The sequence below is a fragment of the Triticum dicoccoides genome, chromosome 1B, assembly GCF_002162155.2.
Source record: "Triticum dicoccoides isolate Atlit2015 ecotype Zavitan chromosome 1B, WEW_v2.0, whole genome shotgun sequence".
NCBI classification, from domain to species: domain Eukaryota; kingdom Viridiplantae; phylum Streptophyta; class Magnoliopsida; order Poales; family Poaceae; genus Triticum; species Triticum dicoccoides.
Window position 1 is genome coordinate 105873569 of NC_041381.1, and position 26836 is coordinate 105900404.

Here is a 26836-nt window from a genome sequence, read left to right on the forward strand (position 1 = left end):
TTTGCTAGATGGACTTTTCCAAAAGCTCATAAAATATTTTAGGGGTATTTGAAATTATATTCTAATTATATGAATATAATTCTAATTCAAATAGCTAATGATTTAAATTCAAAGTCCCAAGATTAAGTCCTTAAAAATGTTCAATATTTTGGTTGGGACCAGAACCCTTTCCAAAAATTATCAAACATTTAAGAAGAGCATTTTGGAACAATGAATGAGATTTTAGGGTTTTTGCCCTTCTTTTATTTAGGGTTTTGAGGCTTCCAAAATTCCTCAGTTCAAGTTTCAAAAATTTAAACATGATGCAAGCAAGATGCAAACACTAGACAGCACCAGAAGCTAGGGATGTGACAGCCAGCCCCTCGTAGGCAGGGTAGAGACGGCCACGCAGTGACCGTACCCCGCCCCATCCATCATGGCGAAGGCAGGAGATGGTTGGAGTCGCGGGCCGACTCCCGTAGTCGTCTTATCTTGAAGTCGTCAGCCAAGAGTCGGCTCATCTCGAAGTCGTCAGCCAAAAGTCGGCTTAACTCGAAGCCGTCCCTGGGACTCGGCCGTGAGGGACAGTTGCCGCCGCCTCCCAGAAGGTGGCTCTTCATCGCGGGGTCTTGAGGGGCGCAGTCCGCCCCGATGTTTTGAAAGGTTCTGGGGTTCGGGTTAACCTACCCGTGGCCCATTACTCCGACATAGCTAGACTTTATTACTCAATAGCCAAGGTTACGGGAATAATGTTCGGATCATGGGAATGACCCAACCAAGTATGGCGATCTTGATCTAAAGAAAACGAATGCCTAGTTAAGTTATGAGCTTCGAAATTGCTATTTCTACTTTCAAAACTAAAAATACATCCAACGAGTCCAATCTCTAATCTCACTAATAACCATCCGTGAATTGCCAGTGATCCCTCCTGGATGTCCTTGACCATCGGCTTGCAATAAGACGCGACACACAAGTGTTGAATACCAAGGTCAGTGGCCAGTGCCAGCGCCTCGTGGCAAGCTGTTGCTTCAAGTGACGCCAGATCAGTTAATCCCTTAATGACCAGAGAGGACGATACCATATAAATTCCTTTCTCATCTCGACATACCACTGCTGCAGTTCCCAAGTTTCGATAAATTGATACTCCTGCATCCACATTGAATTTGAAATGTCCGGGTGGTGGAGGGATCCATCTCTTGTTGCCAACTGTTACCCTGGCTGACACCCTCACTGACTCTGGTTCCTTCCGTTTTTCAAGATCAGCAATAAACCTTGTGACAAAAAGACATGTCTACATCATGCTTTGATAAATTCCCTCGTCCAGCAATTTTCGTCTGGCTGTCTAGATTGCCCACAATGTCACCACTAACAGAATGAAAACTCTCATGAGGTAGAACATCGATTATTGAGAACATCCAGCTCTGGTCATTTGGTTCTCTAGTTGTAAGTAGGTCATTGATTAGAGACCGAGCGCGTACCCACCCGTTGCCACTACTTATATTTGAACCGGCCTATTAACACTTTCCAGGTGTTTTTGTGCTTTTTCTTATGTTGTTTCTATTTTTTTATTTTAGTTATTTTCTTTCTTTTTTTTATTTTCTTCTCTTTTTCATTTTTTCTTTCATTTACAAATTCGCTAACATTTTAAAAAACTTGAAGATTTTTTCAATTTGCAAATATTTCTTACAAATTCATGAACATTTTTGAAACTGTGAGTAGTTTTTTTAAACCTGTGAACATAACTTTTTGAATCGGTGAACTTTTTTTAATTGATGCCATTTTTTGGAAATTGGGAGGGCAATGTTTGAAATTCACGAACATTGTTTGTTTTGACGAACATTTTTTAAATGCATGAACATTTTTTGAATCAGCAAACATTTTTTGAATCGATGAACTTTGTTGTAATTCATGAACTATTTTGCATTTTTTTAACATTTAAAAAACATTATTGAATATTCTCTGAACTTGCGAATATTTTTTCAATTTGACAGACAATTTGTGAATCGACAAGCATTTTTTGGAAATCATGAACGATTTTTTATTTCCAAAACGTTTGTTTTCAAAATCATGAATAAAAATTAGTATGTGAACACTTTTTAAAAATTCAATATTATTTTAAAATTCAAAACTTTTTTGCAATCCCGAAAACATCAAAAAGGGAAAATAAAAAATAAGAAAAAACAGCGCCTGCACGTGGGCCGGCCCAAAAGGCGCGCTGGGGAAGAGAGGGGGCGCGTGTTGCTCTCCTAGCGTGAGCTGCACAAAAAAAAATAGGCGCTCCGTTTTCTTGGGCTAGACCGGTATCAAATGGAATGGCCCAGAAAGCATACTTATTTTCTCTTTTTTGGGGAAACGGGGGAAATGTGCACTTCGCTCTTCCCAATTTTCTTGATGAGTGTTGTGTGTCAACTCGGGACTTATATGGTTCTTTTCAAGTTCTAAAAAAAGGAAAGTATGGAGAAAAACTTGAATATGTACTCTTAAGTCGGAAATGAACCTTGAACTCGAAATCCTTGAGATTCTCACCGTGCCCTTTCTATTCCTGGTTGATTTGCGCTAAAAGTTCATTTGTGCATCGAGATTGTTTACGTGGAACGGATTAGGGTGGAATCAGACACCCCATTTGACTGACGTTGATCCCCGCTTGATGTCCATTTAACTTGCGGTGGGGGATAGGTGGGGAAAACATTAGGGTGCGAGGAGGGTTGGCGGGCGGCGACTGAGCAATCGACAATGGCGTCGTTCTCTAGTTTGTTGTACTCAGGTGGAGGACGCCGTCGTAGGGCACCATCTAGGTCATCGGTGCCCTATAGGGAGAATCCTTTGGTGTACAAGTCAGAGATGCGATGCTACTACAAGCCGCCAGTAAGGCTCCCTGCTGGATTTCTTGGAGCTATGAAAATACTAAAAGAAGATACTATTGTTGCATGCTTGAGATTGTAAGATCCCCATCTTCCTCCTTCCCATCGAATTTTCCTCATTCATCTTTGATATTTCCCGTTTTTGATTGTATGAACTGTTGATTCAAAGTAATGGTTGTGGGTATTTTGCATGGCATGATGATCCTTTCTTCCTTTTTGTTCAGTAAGTACTTGTTGATCTTAGGGATGCAATTTGGAGGATGAGCGATGAAGTGTCTGATGGTCGATAGGCATGTCTAGAACAAGAGAGAAGAAGTGGAGTAGATGTTGTACTGGCACAACAAGTTCACGAGAAGAATGAAGAAATTAATGCAATAAGCCAGTGTTTTTATGGCATTATCATGTTAGTGGCTGGTCTCGCTACTGTAATGTACAACTATTTGCAGGATTTGTGCAAAAAATATTTGCAGGATTTGTGCTAGGTAGATTATTAATGGAATGGCTGAATGATGTAATGGATGGATGATGCGCTCATCTATTCTGTTTTCTTGACAAAATTTGTGATGCGCTCGTGCTACTGATATTAATTCCTTATGTGCACTTTACAAATTTTCTGATAATTGTGATTAGGCAATAAGCAAGTCACCTAATATTCATCTTTTTAGAATCAAGTCGCTTAACATGTACTGTATCACCTTGTAATATAACGTAGTTTCAATGATAAGCAACTAATCATTGTTTCATTGCGAAAAATAACTCTTAAAAGTACGGCGTTAATACAGAAGAAAATACAGAGTATTTTCATATATCGATCGTATACACTTGATGAAAGCTACCTAAACTTCTATGCAAAAAAAAAGCTACCTAAACCATGGGCAAGCAGGAACCGCCCGCCTCAAGGAGACATCAAGGAATGACGGAGGACGGATAAGTAATCGGTGTCCGGACGACGGAGAAGCAGGAACCGCCCGCCTCAAGGAGGGCAGCTGCAGCCCATTACAGGCTTTTTGTGGGTTCTTTTTCTGTGTGAGGCTTTTTTTCCCCTTATATGTTGATATTCTGAAAATGCAGTAAATTATGGGAAAATCATTTTTAGAAAATGTTCACCACGTACTACAAAAATGTTCGGGGAATGTGAAAATTTATGTTCTCTCGGTTTTAAAAAATGTTCGTATATTTCAGAAAAATGTTTACGTGTTTAAGAAATGTTCGTGCGGTGTAATTTGTTCCCATAAGTTTTAACGCAAATCACACAATTCCATAAAATGTTTGTGACAAATTAAAATGTTCACACGCTTAAAATATTATGTTCATGAAATTTTGAAAAAATACATCATGTATTGAAAAATGCTCAATAAGTATAAAAGAAATTACGCGTGTATATAAAAATGTACAACGTGTATTCAAAAACAAAATTCAATGTGTATTTTAAAAAATATTCATCATGTATTTATAAAATTGCTAAGGTTTATCTAAAAAGTGTTTCACATGTCGAAAATGTTCACTGTGTATTCGAAAAATGTTCAACATGTATTTGAAACAAAATTTATAATTTATTCAAACTAATGTTCGAACATGTATTTGAACAAATGTTCATTATGCATTTTAAAATTGCTCAACATGTATACAAACAATGTACAATGTGTATTAACAAAGGCCGACATGTATTTGTAAAAAGAAAAGGCAAAAAATAAATAAATAACAGAAAGCCCTATGAAAACCATAAAGAAAAATATAGAACATTTTCCCTGCTGAGCATTTTTCCAGCAGCGATGCGGCACAGCGTCCTGGCTCCTGGCTGGCGGGGGCGGCGGCGGCGGCGTGGCGAGCTGGCTGGGTGGCGCAGCAGCGAGCTGGTCCGGTCTCAGTCGTCTATTGACGGCTGAACTGGGTCTTGTTTTTCCTGCTGAGCAACTGGGCCTTCCTTATTGGGCCAGCTTTCCGTTGACACACTTGACCAAAATCAATCCCTCAAAAAAGAAAAAAACTTGACCAAAATAAGGCGGAATATGAAGTTTAATGGCAGGCTAGGCCAGGCCAGATGCACGGTTTTGTTCTGGTTTTCCTCCAATTTTCTTTCGGGTCTTTCTTGGTTTTTTCTACTCGATTTTGTGGTTTGTTTCTTAGGTTCGTTTCGGTGGGTATTTGCATTTCTTCACCAGTTTTGTAGGTTTTCCTTTTTCCTTTTTCCTTTTTTGGGTACACATGGTACATTTTTCATATAGAACATATTTTTGATACATGTTGAATATTTTATTCAAATACATTACGTAAAACCGACGTATATCGTCATACTAGCGGCGTCGGCAGCCGACACCACTAGTGCAATTTACCGCTGTGTCATACTAGTTGCGGCGGCGGCAGACAACGCCACTGGTGACACCTTACCACTGGTGTCATGCTGGTGGCAGCGACCTGCAGCTGCACTAATTGTGTTTTACGCATGCAACTAGTAGACATTTCTGCACTAGTGAAACCAGATCCTTAACTGTTTTATAACACCCATCTCCCTTCTCTATGCTATATATTTGCCATTTCAGCAACGCACGGGTCGTGGCGCAATAACGATGACCCTCTTATTTATTTTCCTTATTCTTTTATTAATTTTATTTCTATACTCCTATTCTCTGAGTTTTTTTTCATCCTTTATATTTTTTGTTTAGTTTCTTGCTATTATTTCCCTGGGTAAATAATGGCTATTTGTATGAGATACATGGGCACTTATTTTTTTAACAAGTTTCCAAAACATGAATATCTCTTTAAGATATATGAAAATTTCCTCACACATGAACATTTCTTTTCACGCACAGGAATACTCCATAAAATTGCTAGACATTTTAATAAGTAGATGAAATTTTGCTTTCATGGACATGGAAATATTTTACAATGTCTTAATTTTAATTATTTATTGAAATGATTATATATATTTTTCTAACTTTTAGGTATTTCTGTGCGTGCGTCGGCCCGAAAATAGCGTGCGTCGGCCCGCGGCAATTCCGGGCGTGGGAAGCCCATGCGAGCGAGGCGCCGCTGCAGAAGGCCCGCCCCACATTCATCTTCCTCCGCTCGCGAGACTACTAGGGTTTACTACACTATCGTCTCCTCTCCTCCGCGGCGGACATCTCCGAGGTCGAGCGGCGGCGGCTACGATCGGTCGTGCTCTAGGTAAGGCACCGCCGTTTCTCGCCTCTCCTCTCCTGAGAGACCCCTCCCTGTTCGTGCGATGGTTCTCCTTCCCCGATTCGACATGTACGCGCTTTTTTTTCTTCTCTTTTTTGGATTCGCTTTCTTGATTGACAGGGGAAACCAAACCTGTACCAGTATATAATATCATCCGTAAAGTTTGTTAATGTTGTAAAGCCATTCTCTTAGGTGGTAGTAGTACAAGAAAGTAAGCTTTTAATTTGCAACTGATCGAGTACTAGCCTAGGGTTGCAGCAAGCTGCTGCATTTCTAGTTGAGCTGATATTAGATTGGCGTTATCTAGCAATAATAAGTGCACCTTGTGAACTCATCGGCTGTGGCAAAATGATTGATTTCCCTACTTTCTTTCTTGCCCAACCGAGAGCTGCATGCTCTGGTTTTCATGTTCAGATTCAGCGATTGGTAGTAATTCTGCTTGCAGAAATGTTTGCGTCGATTCTAGCTCGTTTATTAGTAGTAATCATGGTGGTAGCTAGTTTAATTTAATGATGTTGGCCTGGAGCGTCAATTTTTCTTCCTAACAATCTAGACACAGATAAGGTGCTAGCTAGCTACTTTAATAAATCAATCTCCATGCTTATGAAGAACACACAAGTTTTATATGGATACAGAAGATGCTAAAACTTCGTCAATACTATATTCTTCGTAATGAGTGTGTGTCGCCAGTGTGATGATGATCTCCATCTATCTTCACATGCATTATTTATTCTAATATATCGTAAGTTTGATGAGGCCAGCTCTTTGGTTGTTTTCTCAACCTTGATGTATGTTACCTGATGATTGGTACAGCTGAATTGAATTTGTTCGATGGAGGACCTACCGGAGGCTCTGCTGACTGAGATTCTCAAGAGGATCACCAGGACAAGTGATCTCAATTATCTTTCCCTTGTGTCAAAGCAGCTCTACAAGATAGAGGGGAATCAAAGGGGTGCTGTCCGTGTTGGTTCTGGTCTTTGCACCACTACAAAAGCACTGACATCGTTCTGCGCCCGCTTCCCAAATCTGCGGAAAGTGGAAATCGATTACTCTGGTTGGATACCTGGACATGGAAAGCAGTTGGACAACAAAGGCCTTTCTGTGTTTTCATCTCACTGTTCCTCGCTGATTGACCTCACCTTAAGCTTCTGCTCATGCATCGATGACTCTGGGCTTGCTTGTTTAGCTTATTGCAAGACATTGGTGTCTCTCAGGCTCAACTCCGCACCAAAAATAACGTCAGTTGGGCTTTTCTCGGTTGCAGTTGGTTGCACAAGTCTATCTGCTCTCCACCTTATCGATTGTGAGAAAATCAACACTGTAGAGTGGCTGGAATACCTTGGTAGGGATGGATCGTTGGAAGAGCTTGTAGTGAAGAATTGCCAAGGAATCAATCATCACGACTTCCTAAAGTTTGGTTCTGGATGGATGAAGCTCCAGAAGTTTGAGTTTGAGAGGAAAAGAGACAGATTTGATTGTCTTCCAGGTGATGTGGTCTATGAATCCTCGTATGATGCTCACAGCATGGATGTATATGATTTCTGCTGTGAGAGTTTGAAGGATTTAAGGTTGGCACATATTAAAACTTGGCCAGAAGTAGGACTTCGTGTTCTCCTTGGGAAGTGTAAAGGATTGGAGAAGCTTTGCCTTGAGTATGTTCGTGCCCTAAATGACAATGACATGATTGCATTGTCTCGGAGCTGCAGCAACCTTAAAAGCATCTTACTTAGGCTCAACCTGCAGCGCTACTCTAGTGATGTCAGCTATTGTGAGACCAGGACGTCTTTTACTGATAACAGCCTTTACGCTCTAGCCCTCAACTGCCGTATGCTTCAGACGGTAGACCTCAGCTTTACAGGATGTTCCCCTGACTGGCCATCAGAAATAGGATTCACACAGCAGGGTTTTCTTGTGCTCATTCAGTCCTGCCCGATTCGTGTTCTCGTGCTCAACAACGCCAACTTCTTTGATGACGAGGGGATGAAGGCCCTCTCATCCTCACCACATCTGGAGACACTCGAGCTTATATTGTGTCATGCGGTAACTGATGCTGGGATGCGCTTCATTGCGCACACGCCATGCTTGAGTAATCTCACACTTCGGGTGTGTCATTACATTACTGATGTTGGAGTGGCTGAACTGGGGCGAGCACATAAGTTAGAGTCTTTGGTCATTGAGTATTGTGGTGAGGTCTCTCCGCAAGCTGCGCAGGGTGTTGCCAAGTCAGTTCACTACACCAAGTACTCTTCAGATGCCCTTATGAAGATAATTGGTCTTGGCATCTATTGATGAAGTGGTCTCCAAAATTTTCAGTATGAATTTGCTGCTGAAGCCATTAAGTTGTTCAGTGTGCATCATTGCACAAGCCTGTGCATCATCCGACCTAGATTCACTTGTCTGGACTTTCTATCGCCTTCTACCTTTACTGCTATGGTTTTTCTGTATGACAGTCTAATGATGATCTTTGGACGGCATCTGGTGAATGAAACTTTAATAGCAGGCACCACTCATTCTTGTTGCGTAATTTCTACTCTATATATAGCTGTTTTGTAATCCGCACAAATCGGCCCCAAGATTCCATGTTTTTGCCTGTTTGGTAGTATTGTTTCTCTAAGAATGTTGTGAACCCTTTTTACTACGCAGGGGATTTTGAAGACATATATTTCTGCCTGCTATTTTTGTGTGGAAATTTTGGTATGGATCAGTGTGGTAATGGTCAATGTTTCACATGGACCTGTGGTACAAAGGCGGCATGCTTGTTTTGTTGGAATTGATTTATTGGGGATGTCTTTTCATTGCTTCTCAAAATATATAATTTACGAGTAGTTACTAGCATAATTTGGATTTTTAGATTCCACGATTACAAATGCAGTGTAGTCATCTCATGGAAGCTGATGTACAACCGAAACTTGAACCACTGAAGGCATATAACATAGCTGTGTGCTAATTACATGCTTGAAACTAGAAGGGGCTTGCATTTCTGTTTATACCTTGCAAAAGTATGATGAGTACTCAGAATTGAGTACACCATTTGAGAAGATCGTATCTTAAAATTGGAGAAGCCAGCGCCGAACTTTGGTTGTGATTGCCGTGTACTAAGTTCAAATCTGGATGAGAAACTGAACTCTAAAAAGTATTGGTTGTGATTGTCACATACTAAGTTCAAATCTGGATGAAAAACTGAACTCTTAAAAACTATTACTCGCTCTGTTCCAAAATATATGTAGAACGTTTTTTTAGGCAATATATGTAGAACGTTTTGGTAGGCTAAAGGTCCTACTTGCTCACATGAACTTTTTTGAAACCGTGAATAGTTTTTCCGAAACCCGTGAACATAATTTTTTGAATCGGTGAACTTTTTTAATCGACCACATTTTTTGAAGGGGAGCCTTGGCGCAGTGGTAAAGCTGCTGTCTTGTGACCATGAGGTCATGGGTTCAAGTCCTGGAAACAGCCTCTTACAGAAATGTAGGGAAAGGCTGCATACTATAGACCCAAAGTGGTCGGACCCTTCCCTGGACCCTGCGCAAGCGGGAGCTACATGCACCAGGTTGCCCTTTTTTTGGGAGAAAAATGTTTGAAATTCACAAACATTTTTTGTTTTGACGAACATTTTGGAAATGCATGAACATTTTTTTGAATCAGCAATCATTTTTTGAATTGATGAAATTTTTCGTAATTCATGAACCATTTTGAATTTTGTCAACATTTTTTAAAAATTATTGAAAATTCTCTGTGTTTGCGAACATTTTTTCAATTTGACAGACAACTTGTGAATCGACGAACATTTTTTTGGAAATCATGAACGTTTTTTGATTTCTTGAACGTTCGTTTTCAGAATTAGGAATCAAAATTAGTATGTGAACATTTTATGATATCTTGAACATTTTTTTTCAAAATTTAATATTCTTTTAAATTTTGAAACTTTTTTGTAATCCCGAAACAATCAAAAACAGAAAATAAAAAAAAAAGTAGAAACAAAATAAGAAAAAACAGCGCCTACACGTGGGCCGGCCCAAAAGGCGCGCTATGGGAGAGGGGGGTGCGTGTTGCGCCTCCTCCTAGCGTTTCCTGCGCCAAATAGGTGCTCCCATGAGGAGATGTAAGCGCTTCGTTTTCTTGGGCTAGACCAGTATTAAATGGAAGGGAAACGGTTGGGGCCGGCGCACCGGCTGAAAATTCCGCCGGTTCGCGCGCCAGGCTGGCCCCAGCGTCCACGAAAACTACCCTCGAGTAAGACACGTGTATCTGGTGGGGCTTGCACAACCGCCCGCTCTCCCATCCTTATCCTTTTCCCTGGTCCTTCTTTTTTTTCTTTCTTCTACCTTTGGCCGAGACTCCACAGCCATGATTTTTCTCTCTCTCCTTCCAGCTGCTCACGAACCACTGCAAGCTCCCGTCGCCGCCGGCAGCCACCATTGCTGCCGTTTTGCCGCTCCTACTCGCCGGCCACCCGTGCCGACCGCGCTCGTCCCACGACCGCGCCATGCTTCTGTCATAAGACTGCAGCTCACCAGCCAGCCGGTTCCAGCTCGCGGCGACCGTGGCTGCAGTATCTCCCTACGTCACCGCCTCCTCTCGTCGCCGTTGTCCTCTCGTCGCCGTCGTCTGCTCAGACAATCACTGCCCTCCTCTCGTCACCGTTGATTTTTTTGCTACAACCATGTTTTGATTTTGTTGGAACCGGCCCACGTTTTTGCTACCACAACCCCCCTCCCCCTCCCAAGAATCTGCTACAACGCCGATTTTTGCTGCAACCGACAAACCATTTTGCTACAACCGTTTTGATTTTTTGTTACTACCAGTGTTTGTTGATTTTTGCTACATCCATCTCCGTGACATGCGAACTATATCTTCTGTTTCCCATCATTTTTTTGCTACAACCATATCTTGATTTTGCTGGAACCGAAGATAATTTTTGCTACATCCACCCACGGCGGTGTTGGTCGACGGGGGCGATGGCTTTTTTTGCTGCAACTATCTTTGATTTTTGCTACTGTTGGAGATGCCATTTGCTACTACCAGAGTCTTGTTGGAAGCATCAGGATTTTTTGCTGTCACCCTTGTTTTTGTTTTGTTTTTGCTGGAACCAGCCTAAAAAATGCTACCACCGTCTTTCGATTATGCTGGAACCGGCATTTTTTTCTGCTTCAACCATGGATGATGCACCAGAGTGCTGCAACCATGGACAGCAACAGAGGCGAGGTACACTGCAAGCTTGCCGACCGGTGTTTGCGGCCGGCGACTGTTGGCCATCGGAGTTGCGACCGCCTCCACCAGAGCTGCAATCACGCGTGTACGGAGCTGCATTCGTGTAGCCGACGAGGAACGCGAGAGGCGACAAAGGCGGGTGGTGTTTTGCTTCGCCGGCGGCGGTGAGGCCGCGGCCGGCGGCAGCGAGCAGGTGCTGCGGTGGTCCAAACGAGGGCAGTGTGGGCCAGCGTGCGGGATCTCGCCAGCAGCGGCGGCGCTCTGTTTTTTTCTCCTCTTTTTTTCCCGTGTGGGGAGGATGAAGAAAGGGGATGCGGGACAGATCTGACGGTTACGGACGCCCAGATCGTGCGGCTCTGAGTGGACCGGCCGAAAGTTGCGCCGGCGCACCGGCGCCTATCACCGCCCTAAATGGAAAGGCCCAGAAAGCACACTTATTTTCTCTCTTTTTTGGGGGAAAGGGAAAAACTGTGCACTTCACTCTTCCCAATTTTCTTGATGAGTGTTGTGTGTCAACTCGGGACTCATATGGTTCTTTTCAAGTTCTAAAAAAGGAAAGTCTGGAGAAACACTTGAATCTGTACTCTTCAGTCTGAAATGAACCTAGTTTCAAAAAAAAAAATCTGAAAGGAACCTTGAACTCGAAATCCTTGAGATTCTCACCGCGCCCTTCTATTCCCGGCTGATTTGTGTTAAAAGTTCATTTGTGCATAGATTGTTTACGTGGAACGGATTAGGGTGGAATCAGACGCCGCGTTGGACCGACGTCGATCCCCGCTTGATGTTTGTTTACCTTGCGGTGGGGGATAGGTGGGGAAAACATTAGGGTTCGAGGAGGGGAGGCGAGCGGCGACAGGGCAACCGACAATGGCGTCGTTCTTTGGTTTGTTGTACTCAGGTGGAGGACGCCGACGTAGGGCACCATCTAGGTCAGCGGTGCCCTATAGGGAGAACCCGTTGGTGTACAAGCCGGGGGATGCTACTACAAGCCACCAAGAAGGCTCTCTGCTAGATTTCTTGGAGCTACGAAAATCCTAAAAGAAGATACTACTGGTGCATGCTTGAGATTGTAAGATCCCCATCTTCCTCCTTCCCATCGACTTTTCCTCATTCATCTTTGAGATTTCCCTTTTGATTGTATGAATTGTTGATTCAAAGTGATGGTTGTGGGTATTTTGCATGGCATGATGATCCTTTCTCCCCATTTGTTTGGTAAGTACTTGTTGATCTTAGGAATGCAATTTGGAGGATGAATGCTGAAGTGGCTGATGGTCGATAGGCATGTCTAGGAAAAGGGAGAAGAAGTGGAGTAGAGGTTGTACTGGCACAACAAGTTCATGAGAAGAATGAAGAAATGAATGCAATAAGGGCTAGATGTGAAATGATGGAGAGAAATGCAATGTATACTAGTTTTTTTTAGGCATTATCACGTTAGTGGTTGGTCTATTTGCTGGATTTGTGCTAGGTAGATTATCAATGGAAATATGGAACGACTGAATGATGTAATGGATGGATGATGCACTCTTCTATTCTGTTTTCTTGATTAAATTTGTGATGCACCTGTGCTACTGATATTAATTTCTTATGTGCCCTTCACAAAATTTCTGATAATTATGATTAGGCAATAAGCAAGTCGCCTAATATTCATTTTTTTAGAATCAAGTCGCTTAACATGTACTGTATCACCTTGTAATATAACGTAGTTTGAATGATAAGCAACTAATCACTGTTTCATTGCGACAAACAACTCTTAAAAGTACGGCGTTAATACACAAGAAAATAAGGAGAATTTTCGTATCATTCGTATACATGATCGTAATCCGTTGCATGCACACGTACGTGCAGATCCATAGCTAGCTTAGCTACGACGTACGCGCAAACAGTTAGGATTAGCCATATTCGGCTTAGCTACGACGACCTCCACGAGACACTGCAGTCTTTGTCCCTCACCGGCTCTTCTTCCGCCTGCATCCGCTCGACGCCCTCGTCGTCCGAGAGCGGGTGCACCTCTTGGGTCGCCGGCTCGCCTGTCCCCGTTGCGCGTCCGCCACGAACTCGGCTACCGCCGCGGCGAGCACGCCGGGGTCGACGCCCAGGTCCACCGGCCCGGCGACGCTGATCCTGGCGCCACGCATCATTGCCTCGTTCTCACTCTTGCACGGACCACGCGCCTGCCGCCGTTCTGCGGCCGCCACGAACTCCGCGACCCCAGCGGCGAGCACGCCGGGGTCGATGCCGAGGTCCACAGGATTCGCGACGCTGATCCTCGCGTTCCGCGTCATGCCCGCGTCTTCGCGCTCCCAGGACGGCAGCGCCGCCTGATGATCACTCCGTTCCTCGGCGGCCACGAATTTGCCGACCTCCGCGGCGAGAAGGCCGGAATCGACGCCCAGGTCCACGGGCTTTGCGGCTCTGATCCTGGCGCTGCGCCTTATGCCTCCGGCCCGGACGCCGATGCAGCTCGCCGTCTTGTGCGTGTCCATTGCCTTCGGCGAGGTGTGAGGTTGACGGCTAGCCTTACTCACCAACGATCCAAGCCACGCTCTCGAGTCTCGATCGATCCAAGAAGACGCGCGCCGGATCGGATCGGAGGACTGGACGAGAGGGAGTGCAAGGATCAAGCGAGTCTATATATGCATCGGGGATCCTACACTGACCTGGAGTCGGAATCCGAGTTGGTGGGGCACTGAAGCTCTAATCCATGGTCCATGCACAAGATCAGATGACCGAATTCGCTAGCACTGAGGATGTAATGAGCGCTACTTATGGATGCTTCCCGTTAATTATGGGATTTTGCATTAATCACGTCTAATTAGTTTCCTTTTTTTAAGCTATGTCTAATTAGTTTCCTAACTAATTGTGATTTGTTTCCAACAAACAGATGTAGTTTTGTTTTTGCACATGCACTTTTTTGCAAGGAAACATCTTTTTTTTTACATTGGATGTGCTTCCAACAAATACAAAAAACAATTATTTCCGTAGATGCATTCTTTTCATGGGGAGTTCCCATAGAAGCATTACTTTTTGTCAATGGAAGCACACTTTCACGGTGCAAACATATTATTCAATCATAGATGCATTACTTTTATCGATGGAAGCACCCTTTCAAGTTGCGATGCAAACATATTATTCAATCATGTGATAGAGATATTTTTATCTTGTATCTATGGAAGCATTATTTCTATGATACACGCATGCACCCACTATATGTTTCCTAATGAGCATACTATTAGTTTGCTTCCAGTTATTCACACGAATTATTTTGCTTTCCACATTTTATTTCTCCGTGCTTTATTATTATTTTTCTCGAATACGCACGAATTTGCGTATCATATTTTACAGAGGGGGGGGGGGGGTATAGAACTCAATCCACTGTTGATGTTACAAAGTGTCAAAATACTACAACAATATCACTTACAACCCACAACTCCACCCGAGGTGTACACAATGGATCACTCGCTACTCGCCCACCCCGACAACAACTCGAACATGCTATCTAATTCGCCCTTTAGCAAGTTCGCGTGCTGCCAAGCTCTGCCCTCGACCACAACTCTTTGGACCACCACCTCCATGGACGGGGAGGCACCATCAAAGACTACCGCGTTCCTATGTTTCCACAGTTCCCAAAGCACGAGCATGAAAATGGCCCTAAGTTCCTTTAGTTTTGTGCACTCCTGTCGTTCTCGTGGTGCACCAACCCTTGAGGGTATCTTGGGCCGTAAGTGACCACTCATGCTTGCCCACTAGTAGTTGGGGCCCGCCATTGCGGGCTGCTTGAGAGAAAGCTATGCGCACCTCACCATCATGTCAATTTTTTTAAAAAATATTCTCGTGTCACGTGGACATCACAACTATCTTAAAAGAAAAAAGAAAAACCCTAGAAAAACTTCTCTCAAAAAAGTCTCCCTACCATAAAAAAACTCAAAAAAAATACTTTCTCACTGTGACCAACCAGTATGCATCACATGGCGTAGCTGGTTGGCCACCATTCTAGCGCCTCTTAATGGGTTTAATGGCCGAGCACAACGTTCTCCATGCCGTTCTTGCGAACACACATGTCAGCAATATATGGTCGATGGTTTCCACTTCCTGGTCACAAAAAGGGCAGGCATCTTGATGCGGGAGTCTACGTCAGGTGAGGCAGTCGGAGGTCCACCACCTGTTTCTCATGGCTAGCCAGGTGAAGAAGCGGCACTGCAGTGGAGCTCTAGATCTCCATGAGAAATCCATGGTTGGGGCCACCACCCTTCCGGCAAACCTGGTGGCATAGGCGGAGCGAACCAAAAACTGGTCGTTCGCTTCCTACGATGAAGTGAAGGAATCCACAACACTCTCATGTAGCTAAATACCCTGCAGGCATTGCCAAACCTCCAAGTACTCCACGAGAGTAGCAAATGCCATGTCAATGTTAGATATATTGCTGAGATTATGCAATTGCTAATCGGATCTTGTCTAATACACATGAATACTATTCGATTTGATGCGGAAATTAGTGGGCAGTAGAGTGATTATACCTCCGTTTGGAGAGGCCATCCTGGTGCAGGAAATATAGTCTGATGTTGGCGACGAATTGCAGCAGTGTAGTCGATCACAACTCCGGCACCTCGCCGGAGTGAGGCTAGGCCTTCACGTCAACGTCCAGTGCTCTCCTGATTGGATTTGGAGTAAATTTCGGTGGGCACTGCTGTCATAAGAGATTCCAAATCAAATAGGTGCAGGGATGCCCTCCTTTATATATAGCATTGTATATGACGTGGGATCTAACCATAATCGTAATTAGCCCCCCAATCACAGGCGCAAATTGCTAATTGCCGTTAATTAGTGTTAATTAATGGGCCCACTTTAACTTATGGTAATTAACATATTAACCATTTAATCACTTAATTTTCTAACATTTTGCCACTTGATTGAATGGTTAATATCATTAGTCCATACTTCGACAAGGGCATCACACCAAGATAATGTATTCACAGCAATAGTATAATCATTACTGAACGCCAAAATCTATAGCATAAGACTTCATTTCGGAATGGATAATTATTTATGGTTGGGAGTCTGTATGGGCATGCATCCATACTCCCTACTTATGGTCCTAATAATTTGTTTCTTTATTCATTATGTGCACTTAGTAAGCGAAACAAACTTCCTTATTCCAAGTTCAAATGTTGAGATCTCATCATTTTAGTTATCCCAATAGTTATGGGCTTTCCAATTAGACCCATGCTAGCAATATGTTCTCGAAAGAGATTTGGTGGCAAGCCTTTTGTCAGGGGATCAACAATCATCAATTTAGTGCTTATATGTTGAATTTTAATTGTTTGATCTTGGACTCTATCTTTCACAATAAAATACTCAAGGTCAGTGTGTTTGGCAGCACCACTTGACTTGTTGTTACTCGAAAGGAAAACTGCAGCTTGATTATCGCAGAATAACGTAAGTGGTTTATTTATGCCGGCGACCACTCTAAGTCCAGGAACGAAGTTCTTAAGCCATAGGCTTGTCCAGTAGCCTCAAAACATGCCACAAACTCTGATTGCATCGTTGAAGATGCAATAAGTGTTTGTTTGCAGCTTTTCCATGAAATTGCTCCTCCTGCAAGTGTGAAGATATAACCTGATATGGATTTCTTCCTATCCTTACACCCTGCAAAATCAGCGTCTGAATAACCGATAACTTGTAGGTTGTCAGTCTTTCTATATGTAAGCATATGATGTTTAGTCCCTTGCAGACAGCGCATTACTTTCTTGACAACTTTCCAATGATCTAAGCCTGGATTAGACTGATATCTGCAAGTGTGAAGACGAGGATGTGTTATCGAATTTCCTTCCTTTTAAGGGGAAGTACGTCTCCGTTAGAGCGGTGTGGAGGCACAATGCTCCCCAAGAAGCCACTAGGGCCACCGTAATCTCCTCACGCCCTCACACAATGCGAGATGCCGTGATTCCACTATTGGTGCCCTTGAAGGTGGCGACCGAACCTTTACAAACAAGATTGGGGCTATCTCCACAACACTTGGAGGCTCCCAACAACACCACGAAGCTTCACCATAATGGAGTATGGCTTCGAGGTGACCTCAACCGCCTAGGGTGCTCAAACACCCAAGAGTAACAAGATCCGCTAGGGATTAGTGGGGGAATCAAATTTCTCTTAGTGGAAGTGTAGATCGGGGCCTTCTCAACCAATCCCGAGCAAATCAACAAGTTTGATTGGCTAGGGAGAGAGATCGGGCGAAAATGGAGCTTGGAGCAACAATGGAGCTTTTGGGGGAAGAGGTAGGTCAACTTTGGGGAAGAAGACACCTTTATATAGTGGGGGAAACAATCCAACCATTACCCCCCCCCCCCTCCAAACAGCCACACACAGAGCGGTACTACCGCTTGGGCAGGGCGGTACTACCGCTGATAAGCGGTACTACCGCTCCCTTCCAGCGGTACTACCGTGCGGACGAGGAATGTAGGGTCCTGGCCCCAGAGCGGTACTACCACGGAAGTATAGGCGGTACTACCGCTTGGAGCGGTACTACCGCCCCTACTGCCGCTACTAGTACCGTAAAACCCGACATGAAAAACAACAGTCGAGAATCGAGGCGGTAGTAGCTCGGAACCACTACGGTACTACGGCCGAAGTTCGCAAGCGGTACTACCGCTCGGGGAGCGGTACTACCACTTGACGAGCTTCGGCGGTACTACCGCTGAGGACCGCGGTACTACCGCTGGGACAGGACAAGCAGGCACAGATTAGGAAAGATAGCTTCAATGAAGCGGAAAGAAGCATCGGGTGTGATAAGGATGTGTACGTGTTGATTCCACCCTAGCATTCCCAAAGCGGATCCCTTCTTGATAGTACGGTGACTCCTACGAAACTAGACCACCAGCAAAGAAACGAAGGAGCTACACCGTCTTGAATAAAACACCGAGGGAAAGTAATCGTCTTGTGCCAAAGGATGAATCTTTGAAAGAACTCAACGCACACGATTAGTCCGCAAAAGCATTGTCGTCAATCACCAAAACATCTTGGGGATAAATATGCCCTTACAACTGAAACAGACCGAATTTATCACCTTTAACAATAGGTGCGGGAGTGGAAGAGCAGTTATGCATGTTGTATCTTTTAAGGACTTTGTCAATATATGCACTCTAGGATAGTCCTAATGTCCCTTTAGACTTGTCTCGGTGGATCTCTATGCCCAAAACATAAGAGGCATCCCCAAGATCTTTCATGTCAAAATTAGATGAAAGAAATCTTTTGGTCTCATATAACATGCCTAAGCCACTCCTGGCTAGCAAGACATCATCCACATAAAGTAATAATATGATAAAATTGCTCCCAGTGGTCTTAATGTATATGCAATTGTCCACTTCATTTTCCTTAAAATTAAATTTCCTTATAACCTCGTCAAATTTAAGGTACCACTATCTAGACGCTTGTCTTAGTCCATAGATAGATTTCTTAAATCGACATCCCATATGTTCCTTGCCTTCTACTACAAAACATTCTCATGCAAGTCACCATTAAGAATGCGATTTTAACATCCATCCGATGTAGTTCTAAATCATAATGAGTAACAAGAGCCATAACAATTCTTAGTGAATCCTTCCTCGAGACGGGAGAAAATGTGTTAACATAGTCTATGCCCTCTCTTTGTGTATAACCTTTATAAGTCTTGCTTTGAATTGTTCAACATTTCCTTTAGAGTCATGCTTAGTTTTGTAGACCCACTTGCAGCCCACCTTTTTGACTCCGTCAGGAATTTCTACTAAATCCGAAACATCATTAATACTCATTGGCTTAATTTCATCATTCATGGCCTCGAGCCACTTAGAAGAGTGTCCGCTTTTCATGGCTTCCTCAAAGAAGGTGGGATCATTTGCCTTACTAATGTCATTTCCATCTTCATTCGTGTAAACAACATATTCGTCTATTAATGGCAGCTCTTCTATCCCGCTGTGATGTACGTAAAGGTTCATTTGATATCACAGAAGACTGAGTGATGTGAGGCTCATTATTAGGCGCTACACCAATAAACCCAGAAACATTAACTGGAGGTGTTGCGCTTGAAGACGAAGGAAAAACAGACTTTGGGATCATAGGTAATGGTATGTCGGTCCGATTTTCCTCAAGTGTGATTTTTCTTGTATCAGAGCTCCCACTGACATTAACATTCTCTAAAAATTTAGCATGCCTCGTTTTGACAATTTTAGTGGTACGTGTTGGACAATAGAAACGGAAGCCTTTGGATGTTGCAGGATAACTAATAAAATGGCAACTAATGGTTTTAGGATCTAATTTCCCAATGTGTGGATAAAAAATCTTAGCTTCAGAAGGACAACCCACACATGCAAATAATTTAATCTGGATTTCTTCCCAGTCCACAATTCATAAGGTGTCTTGGGTACTGATTTACTAGGAACCCGATTAAGTATATGCATGGTTGTCTTTAATGCTTCCATCCACAAATTAACCGGTAAACTAGAGTTGGAAACCATGCTCCGTACCATATCCATAAGTCTACAGTTGCGTCTTTCAGTGACTCCATTTTGTTGAGGTTCACCCGGCATTGAGTATTGGGCGATTATTCCATTTTCTTGAAGAAATAGAGCAAAGGGACCAGGAATTTGTGCATAAGGAGCATGTCTCCCGTAATATCCTCCGTCTCGATCTGATCGCACTACTTTAATCTTTAAATTATGTTGATTTTATACTTCAGCTTTGTAGATTTTAAATTTATCGAGTGCTTCATATAGTTCATGAATAGGAAAAATGTATCCGTAACGAGGATAATCATCGGTGAAAGTAATAGAACTTGCTTCTTCACGGAGCTCCACACTTTCTTTTCTTGACTCGCAACAACAAATAATGCAGTAATAGGTAATGTTTGAAATCCTACAAGTACTTTACTAAGTTAGGACTCTCAGCTCTTAGTTTAGTCTCGGTGCTGTTTTAGTCTAAGACATTATACAACAATTCTGGACCCACAGCAGGAAAAACTGCTTGTGGCCTCGGATGTAGATACCAGTCCCCTAGCCCCAGGAGTAGTAAGCCCGAACCGAAAAGTAGAGAGGCAGTGTCAGTGACACACCAAACAGAAACCTGCTTTCTGAGCCATAGATTGCGAGATCCTTGTTGCTGTAGCAAAAATAGTAAGACGATCGGGCAGAACGAATGGTCATGCCAATGGCTTAGCTTAAGTGAAAGATGGATACCAATGAAAAGACAAGAAGTCAAAGCGGATAACATTATGGAATTGATTATATTCGTAGAAAAAGCACCCCTATTTAATAAGTCCTTGGAAATGATCTCATCCAGTACTTCTCTCAGCCTATTTGCCAAGACTTTGGAGCATAGCTTGTAAATGACATTGCAAAAAGATAACGGCCTATACTGTGAAATTTCTTGGGGGTTCTACTGTCAGCAAGTGCACCATTATTTACTTCACCGCGTACTTAAAGAATTGTTGGTAGCAAAGAACAACACCTTATAGAAAGGATGCTAACTTATACGTCTCTGTCGTATCTATAATTTTTGATTGTTCCATGCCAATATTCTTGAACTTTCATATACTTTTGGCAACTTTTTATACTATTTTTGGGACTAATATATTGATCCAGTGCCCAGTGCTAATTCCTGTTTGTTGATGTTTTATGTTTCGTAGAAACCCAATATCAAACGGAGTCCAAACAGGATAAAAACGGACGGAGATCATTTTTGGAATATTTATGATTTTTGAGAAGGAAAACCAACGTGAGACGGTGCCCGAGGGGGGCACGAGGCAGGGGGGCGCGCCCCTGATCCTCGTGGGCACCCCGTAAGGCGGTTGCTGCTCTTCTTTGGCTATAAGAAAGCTAATTTTCGGAAAAAAAATCGTGGCGAAGGTTTCAATCCAATCGGAGTTACGGATCTCCGCATATATATAAAAACAGTGAAAGGGCAGAATCTAAGAACGCAGAAACAGAGAGAGACAGAGAAATAGATCCAATCTCGGAGGGGCTCTCGCCCCTCTCACGCCATGGGAGCCAAGGACCAGAGGGGAAACCCTTCTCCCATCTAGGGAGAAGGTCAAGGAAGAAGAAGAAGAAGGGGGTCTCCCTCCCCCTTGCTTTCGGTGGCACCGGAACACCGCCGGGGGCCATCATCATCACCGCGATCTACACCAACACCTCCGCCATCTTCACCAACATCCCCATCACCTTCCCCCGTCTATATTCAGCGGTCCACTCTCCCGCAACCCATTGTACCCTCTACTTGGACATGGTGCTTTATGCTTCATATTATTATCCAGTGATGTGTTGCCATCCTATGATGTCTGAGTAGATTTTTGTTATCCTATCGGTGATTGATGAATTGCTATGATTGGTTTAATTTGCTTGTGGTTATGTTGCTGTCCTATGGTGCTCTCCGTGTCGCGCAAGCGTGAGGGATTCCCGTTGTAGGGTGTTGCAATATGTTCATGATTCGCTTATAGTGGGTTTCTTGAGTGATAGAAGCATAAACCTGAGTAAGGGGGTTGTGGCGTATGGGAATAAAGGGGACTTGATGCTTTAATGCTATGGTTGGGTTTTACCTTAATGATCTTTAGTAGTTGTGGATGCTTGCTAGAGTTTCAATCATAAGTGCATATGATCCAAGAAGAGAAAGTATGTTAGCTTATGCCTCTCCCACATAAAACTTGCTATCGGTCTAGTAAGGTAGTCAATTGCTTACGGACAATTTCACAACTCCTACCACCACTTTTCCACACTTGCTATATTTACTTTATTGCTGCTTTATCTAAACAGCCCCTACTTTTTATTTACGTGCTCTTTATTATCTTGCAAACCTATCCAACAACACCTACAAAGTACTTCTAGTTTCATACTTATTCTAGGTAAAGCGAACACTAAGCGTGCGTAGAGTCGTATCAGTCGCAGATAGGACTTGAGAGAATATTTGTTCTACCTTTAGCTCCTCGTTGGGTTCGACACTCTTACTTATCGAAAGAGGCTACAATTATCCCCTACACTTGTGGGTTATCAAGACCTTTTTCTAGCGCCGTTGCCGGGGAGTCATAGCATGGGGCGAATATTCTCGTGTGTGCTTGTTTGCTTTATCACTAAGTAATTTTTATTTGTTGTTCTTAGTCGTTCTCTATCTTTAGTTATGGATATGGAACACGAAATAGCAAAATAATTAGGTGTACTTGCTACTCATGGAGATGGGGAACCTCCTAAAACCCTTGATGCTCATTATGTGAAAGATATTATGTACTACTTCGATAATCCTGAGAAAACCCCATTCAATTATGTTATGGGAGACACGTTGGATCAACGTGAATACTTTAGGGATTATCGCTTGACTCAAAAAGGGAAACTATTATGGGATCAAATTTATATGTTGCGTTGGTATGCTAGGGAACTATGCTTGAGATATGATTATACTTGTTGCTCTAGGATGAAGGCTCCACACCTTTCCTTTTCGTGCAAATTTAATGATAATGAAACCTTGGCTTCTTATGCTAATGGTATATATGATTACTATGATGTGGAACAAATAGAAGAATTTGTTGCTTTTATGGGTGCTTATGAGATTGAATCTTTGTTTAAAACATGTGAAAATCTTGTTGATGTTGTTTACAGACCTGAAAATTTTGCTATACTTAAATATTGCTATGAGAATTATGAATTCAATGCCAATATTGATGCATTTATTGAGGAAGTCTCCGCTGTCCAAGAAGAGACTAATATTTTGCAGGAGTCTATGAAGGAAGAAATTGATGAAACTATGAGCTCATTGGATGAAAAAGATGATGAGGAGAGAGAAGAACAAAAGAAGGAAGAGCGGATTAGCTACCCGGGCCCACCTTCTAATGAGAGTAACTCTTCAACTCATACATTGTTTAATATCCCTTCGTGCTTACTGAAGGATGATTTCTATGATGATTGTTATGATCCCGTTGATTCTCTTGAAATACCCCTTTTCGATGATGCTTGCTATGCTTGTGGCCAAGATGCCGATATGAATGATGCTTATGAAGATTAACTTGCTATAGTTCCTTATGTTAAACATGAAATTGTTGCTATTGCACCCATGCATGATAGTCCTATTATCTTTTTGAATTCTCCAAACTACACTATATCAAAGAAGTTTGTGCTTATTAAGGATTATATTGATGGGTTGCCTTTTACCATTGCACATGATAATTTTGATGAATGTGATATGCATGTGCTTGCTGCTCCTACTTGAAATTATTATGAGAGAGGAACTATATCTCCACCTCTCTATGTTTCCAATATGATAAAATTGCAAGAAACTGCTTATACTATGCATTGGCCTTTACTTGGTGTGCATGAATTGTTCTTTTATGACATGCCGATGCATAGAAAGAGAGTTAGACTTTGTCATTGCTTGATATATGTCACTTAGTGCTCACTACTAAATTACAAATCATTGTTAATTAAAATTGGCTTTGATATACCTTGGGATCCGGGTGAATCCATTACTTGAGCACCATATGCCTAGCTTAATGGCTTTAAAGAAAGCGCTGCCAGGGAGACAACCCGGAAGTTTTAGAGAGTCATTTATTTCTATTGTGTGCTTTCATTTAGTCTAAAAACAAAAAAAATAAAGAGGGGAACGGAAACTTTTCAAAAAGGAAAGTGAAAGTGAGAGAGACAAGCATTGTTGAAGTGGGAGAGCTCCTTGAACTTGTTCATGCTCACAGAAACTTTGTGAATCTTAATTACAGAAACTTTTCATCAAAAATAATTATCCCCTTGTACAATTCCATTGTATTATAAAAATAATGTGCCAAGGTTTGCCTTTAGGATTTTTACAATGCTTGTTGGTTTGCGCGGTGCAGGACAGAAACTTTGGCTATAGTGCGCGATTTTACATTTTTTACTGGAACGTCAAACGGTTCTGTTTCTTTTTGCACTGTCTTTTGATACGTCTCCAACGTATCTATAATTTTCGATTGTTCCGTGCTATTATATTACCCCTTTTGGATGTTTATGGGCTTTATTTTACACATTTATATCATTTTTGGGACTAACCTACTAACCGGAGGCCCAGCCCGTATTGCTGTTTTTTTTGCCTATTTCAGTATTTCGAAGAAGAGGAATATCAAACGGAGTCCAAACGGGATGAAACCTTCGGAAGCGTGATTTTTGGAACAAACGTGATCCAGAGGACTTGGAGTGCAAGCCAAGAAGCAACCGAGGCGGCCACGAGGGTGGAGGGCGCGCCCACCCCTACAGGGCGTGCCCCACTATCTTGTGGGCCCCTCGGGCGGCCACTACTACGTCTTGAGCTTGTGTTGGTTTTCCTCTAAGAGGAGAGGGTGATGCAGCAAAGTGTAGCGTAAGTATTTCCCTCAGTTTTGAGAACCAAGGTATCAATCCAGTAGGAGGCTCCTCAAAAGTCCCACGCACCTACACAAACAAACTGAGAACTCGCAACTAACGCAATAAAGGGGTTGTCAATCCCTTCACGACCACTTGCGAAAGTGAGATCTAATAAAGATAGTAAGATAAGATAAATATATTTTTGGTATTTTGTAATATAGATGCAAAAAGTAAAGATGCAAATAAAAGTAGACTGAAAGCAAATATGATAAGAGATAGACCAGGGGGCCATAGGTTTCACTAGAGGCTTCTCTCAAGATAGCACAAGTATTACGGTGGGTGAACAAATTATTGTCGAGCAATTGATAGAAAAGCGCATAGTTATGAGATTATCTAGGCATGATCATGTATATAGGCATCACGTCCATAACAAGTAGACCGACTCCTGCCTGCATCTACTACTATTACTCCACACATCGACCGACTCCTGCCTGCATCTAGAGTATTAAGTTCATAAGAACAGAGTAACACATTAAGCAAGATGACATGATGTAGAGGGATAAACTCATGCAATATGATATAAACCCCATCTTGTTATCCTCGATGGCAACAATACAATACGTGTCTTGCAACCCTTTCTGTCACTGGGTAAGAACACCGCAAGATTGAACCCAAAGCTAAGCACTTCTCCCATGGCAAGAAGAACCAATCTAGTAGGCCAAACCAAACTGATAATTCGAAGAGACTTGCAAAGATAACTCAATCATACATAAAAGAATTCAGAGAAGATTCAAATATTATTCATAGATAAACTTGATCATAAACCCACAATTCATCGGATCTCGACAAACACACCGCAAAAAGAGATTACATTGAATAGATCTCCACAAGAGAGGGGGAGAACATTGTATTGAGATCCAAAAACAGAGAAGAAGCCATCTAGCTAATAACTATGGACCCGTAGGTCTGTGGTAAAATACTCACAACTCATCGGAGGGGCAAGGATGTTGATGTAGAAGCCCTCCATGGTCGATTCCCCCTCCGGCAGAGTGTCGGCGAAGGCTCCAAGATGGGATCTTGGGGGTACAGAAGGTTACGGCGGTGGAAATTGTGTTTCGTGGTGCTCCTGGATGTTTTCGGGGTACATAGGTATATATAGGAGGAAGAAGTACGTCGGTGGTTGCCCAAGGGGCCCACGAGACGGGGGGCGCGCCCTACAGGGGGGCACGGCCCCCTATCTCGTGGGGCCCTCGGAAGCTTCTTGACTTGCACTCCAAGCTCTTCGGATCATGTTCGTTCCAAAAATCACGCTCCCGAAGGTTTCATTCCGTTTGGACTCCGTTTTATATTCCTTTTCTTCGAAATACTGAAATAGGCAAAAAAACAGCAATATGGGTTGGGCCTCCGGTTAGTAGGTTAGTCCCAAAAATGATATAAATGTGTAAACAAAGCTGATAAACATCCAAAAGTGGTAATATAATAGCATGGAACAATCAAAAATTATAGATACGTTGGAGACGTATCAAGCATCCCCAAGCTTAATTCCTGCTCGTCCTCGAGTATGTAAATGATAAAAAGAGAATTTTTGATGTGGAATGCTACCTAGCATAATTCATAATGTAATTTTCTTTATTGTGGCATGAATGTTCAGATCCAAATGAATACAAAGTAAAAGTTCATATTGACATAAGAAATAGTAATACTTCAAACATACTAATCAAAGTAATCATGTCTTCTCAAAATAACATGGCTAAAGAAAGTTATCCCTACAAAATCATATAGTCTGCTTGTTGATCTATCTTCATCACACAAAGTATTTAATCATGCACAACCCCGATGACAAGCCAAGCAATTGTTTCATACTATAATAATCTCAAAAAATTTCAACTTTCACGCAATACATGAGCGTGAGCCATGGACATAGCACTATATGTGGAATAGAATGGTGGTTGTGGAGAAGACAAAAAGGAGAAGATAGTCTCACATCAACTAGGCGTATCAACGGGCTATGGAGATGCCCATTAATAGATATCAATGTGACTGAGTAGGGATTGCCATGCAACGGATGCACTAGAGCTATAAATATATGAAAGCTAAACAAAATAAACTAAGTGGGTGTGCATCCAACTCGCTTGCTCACGAAGACCTAGGGCACTTTTGAGGAAGCCCATCATTGGAATATACAAGCCAAGTTCTATAATGAAAAATTCCCCCTAGTATATGAAAGTGACAACATATGAGACTCTCTATCATGAAGATCATGGTGCTATTTTGAATCGCAAGTGT

At 42.6% G+C, this 26836-nt stretch overlaps 1 protein-coding gene across 2 annotated transcripts; it reads left to right on the forward strand.

The window, feature by feature from the left end:
- The first annotated feature begins 5892 nt into the window (after positions 1–5892).
- LOC119322133 (F-box/LRR-repeat protein 14-like) lies at positions 5893–8526 on the forward strand. 2 transcript variants are annotated; one of them, XM_037595634.1, is made up of 2 exons: positions 5893–6005; positions 6834–8526. In XM_037595634.1, the coding sequence occupies exon 2, from the start codon at positions 6852–6854 to the stop codon at positions 8307–8309; it is 1458 nt and encodes a 485-aa protein (XP_037451531.1). In that variant the 5' UTR covers positions 5893–6005; positions 6834–6851; the 3' UTR covers positions 8310–8526. The 2 variants fall into 2 exon arrangements, with proteins under 2 accessions (XP_037451531.1, XP_037451534.1); XM_037595637.1 differs by having other exon boundaries at positions 5992–6089.
- The last annotated feature ends 18310 nt before the right edge of the window (positions 8527–26836 follow it).

Bases quoted from the DNA above. Each gene is read 5' to 3' on its own strand.
- LOC119322133 (XM_037595634.1), top strand. From the start codon at position 6,852: ATGGAGGACCTACCGGAGGCTCTGCTGACTGAGATTCTCAAGAGGATC.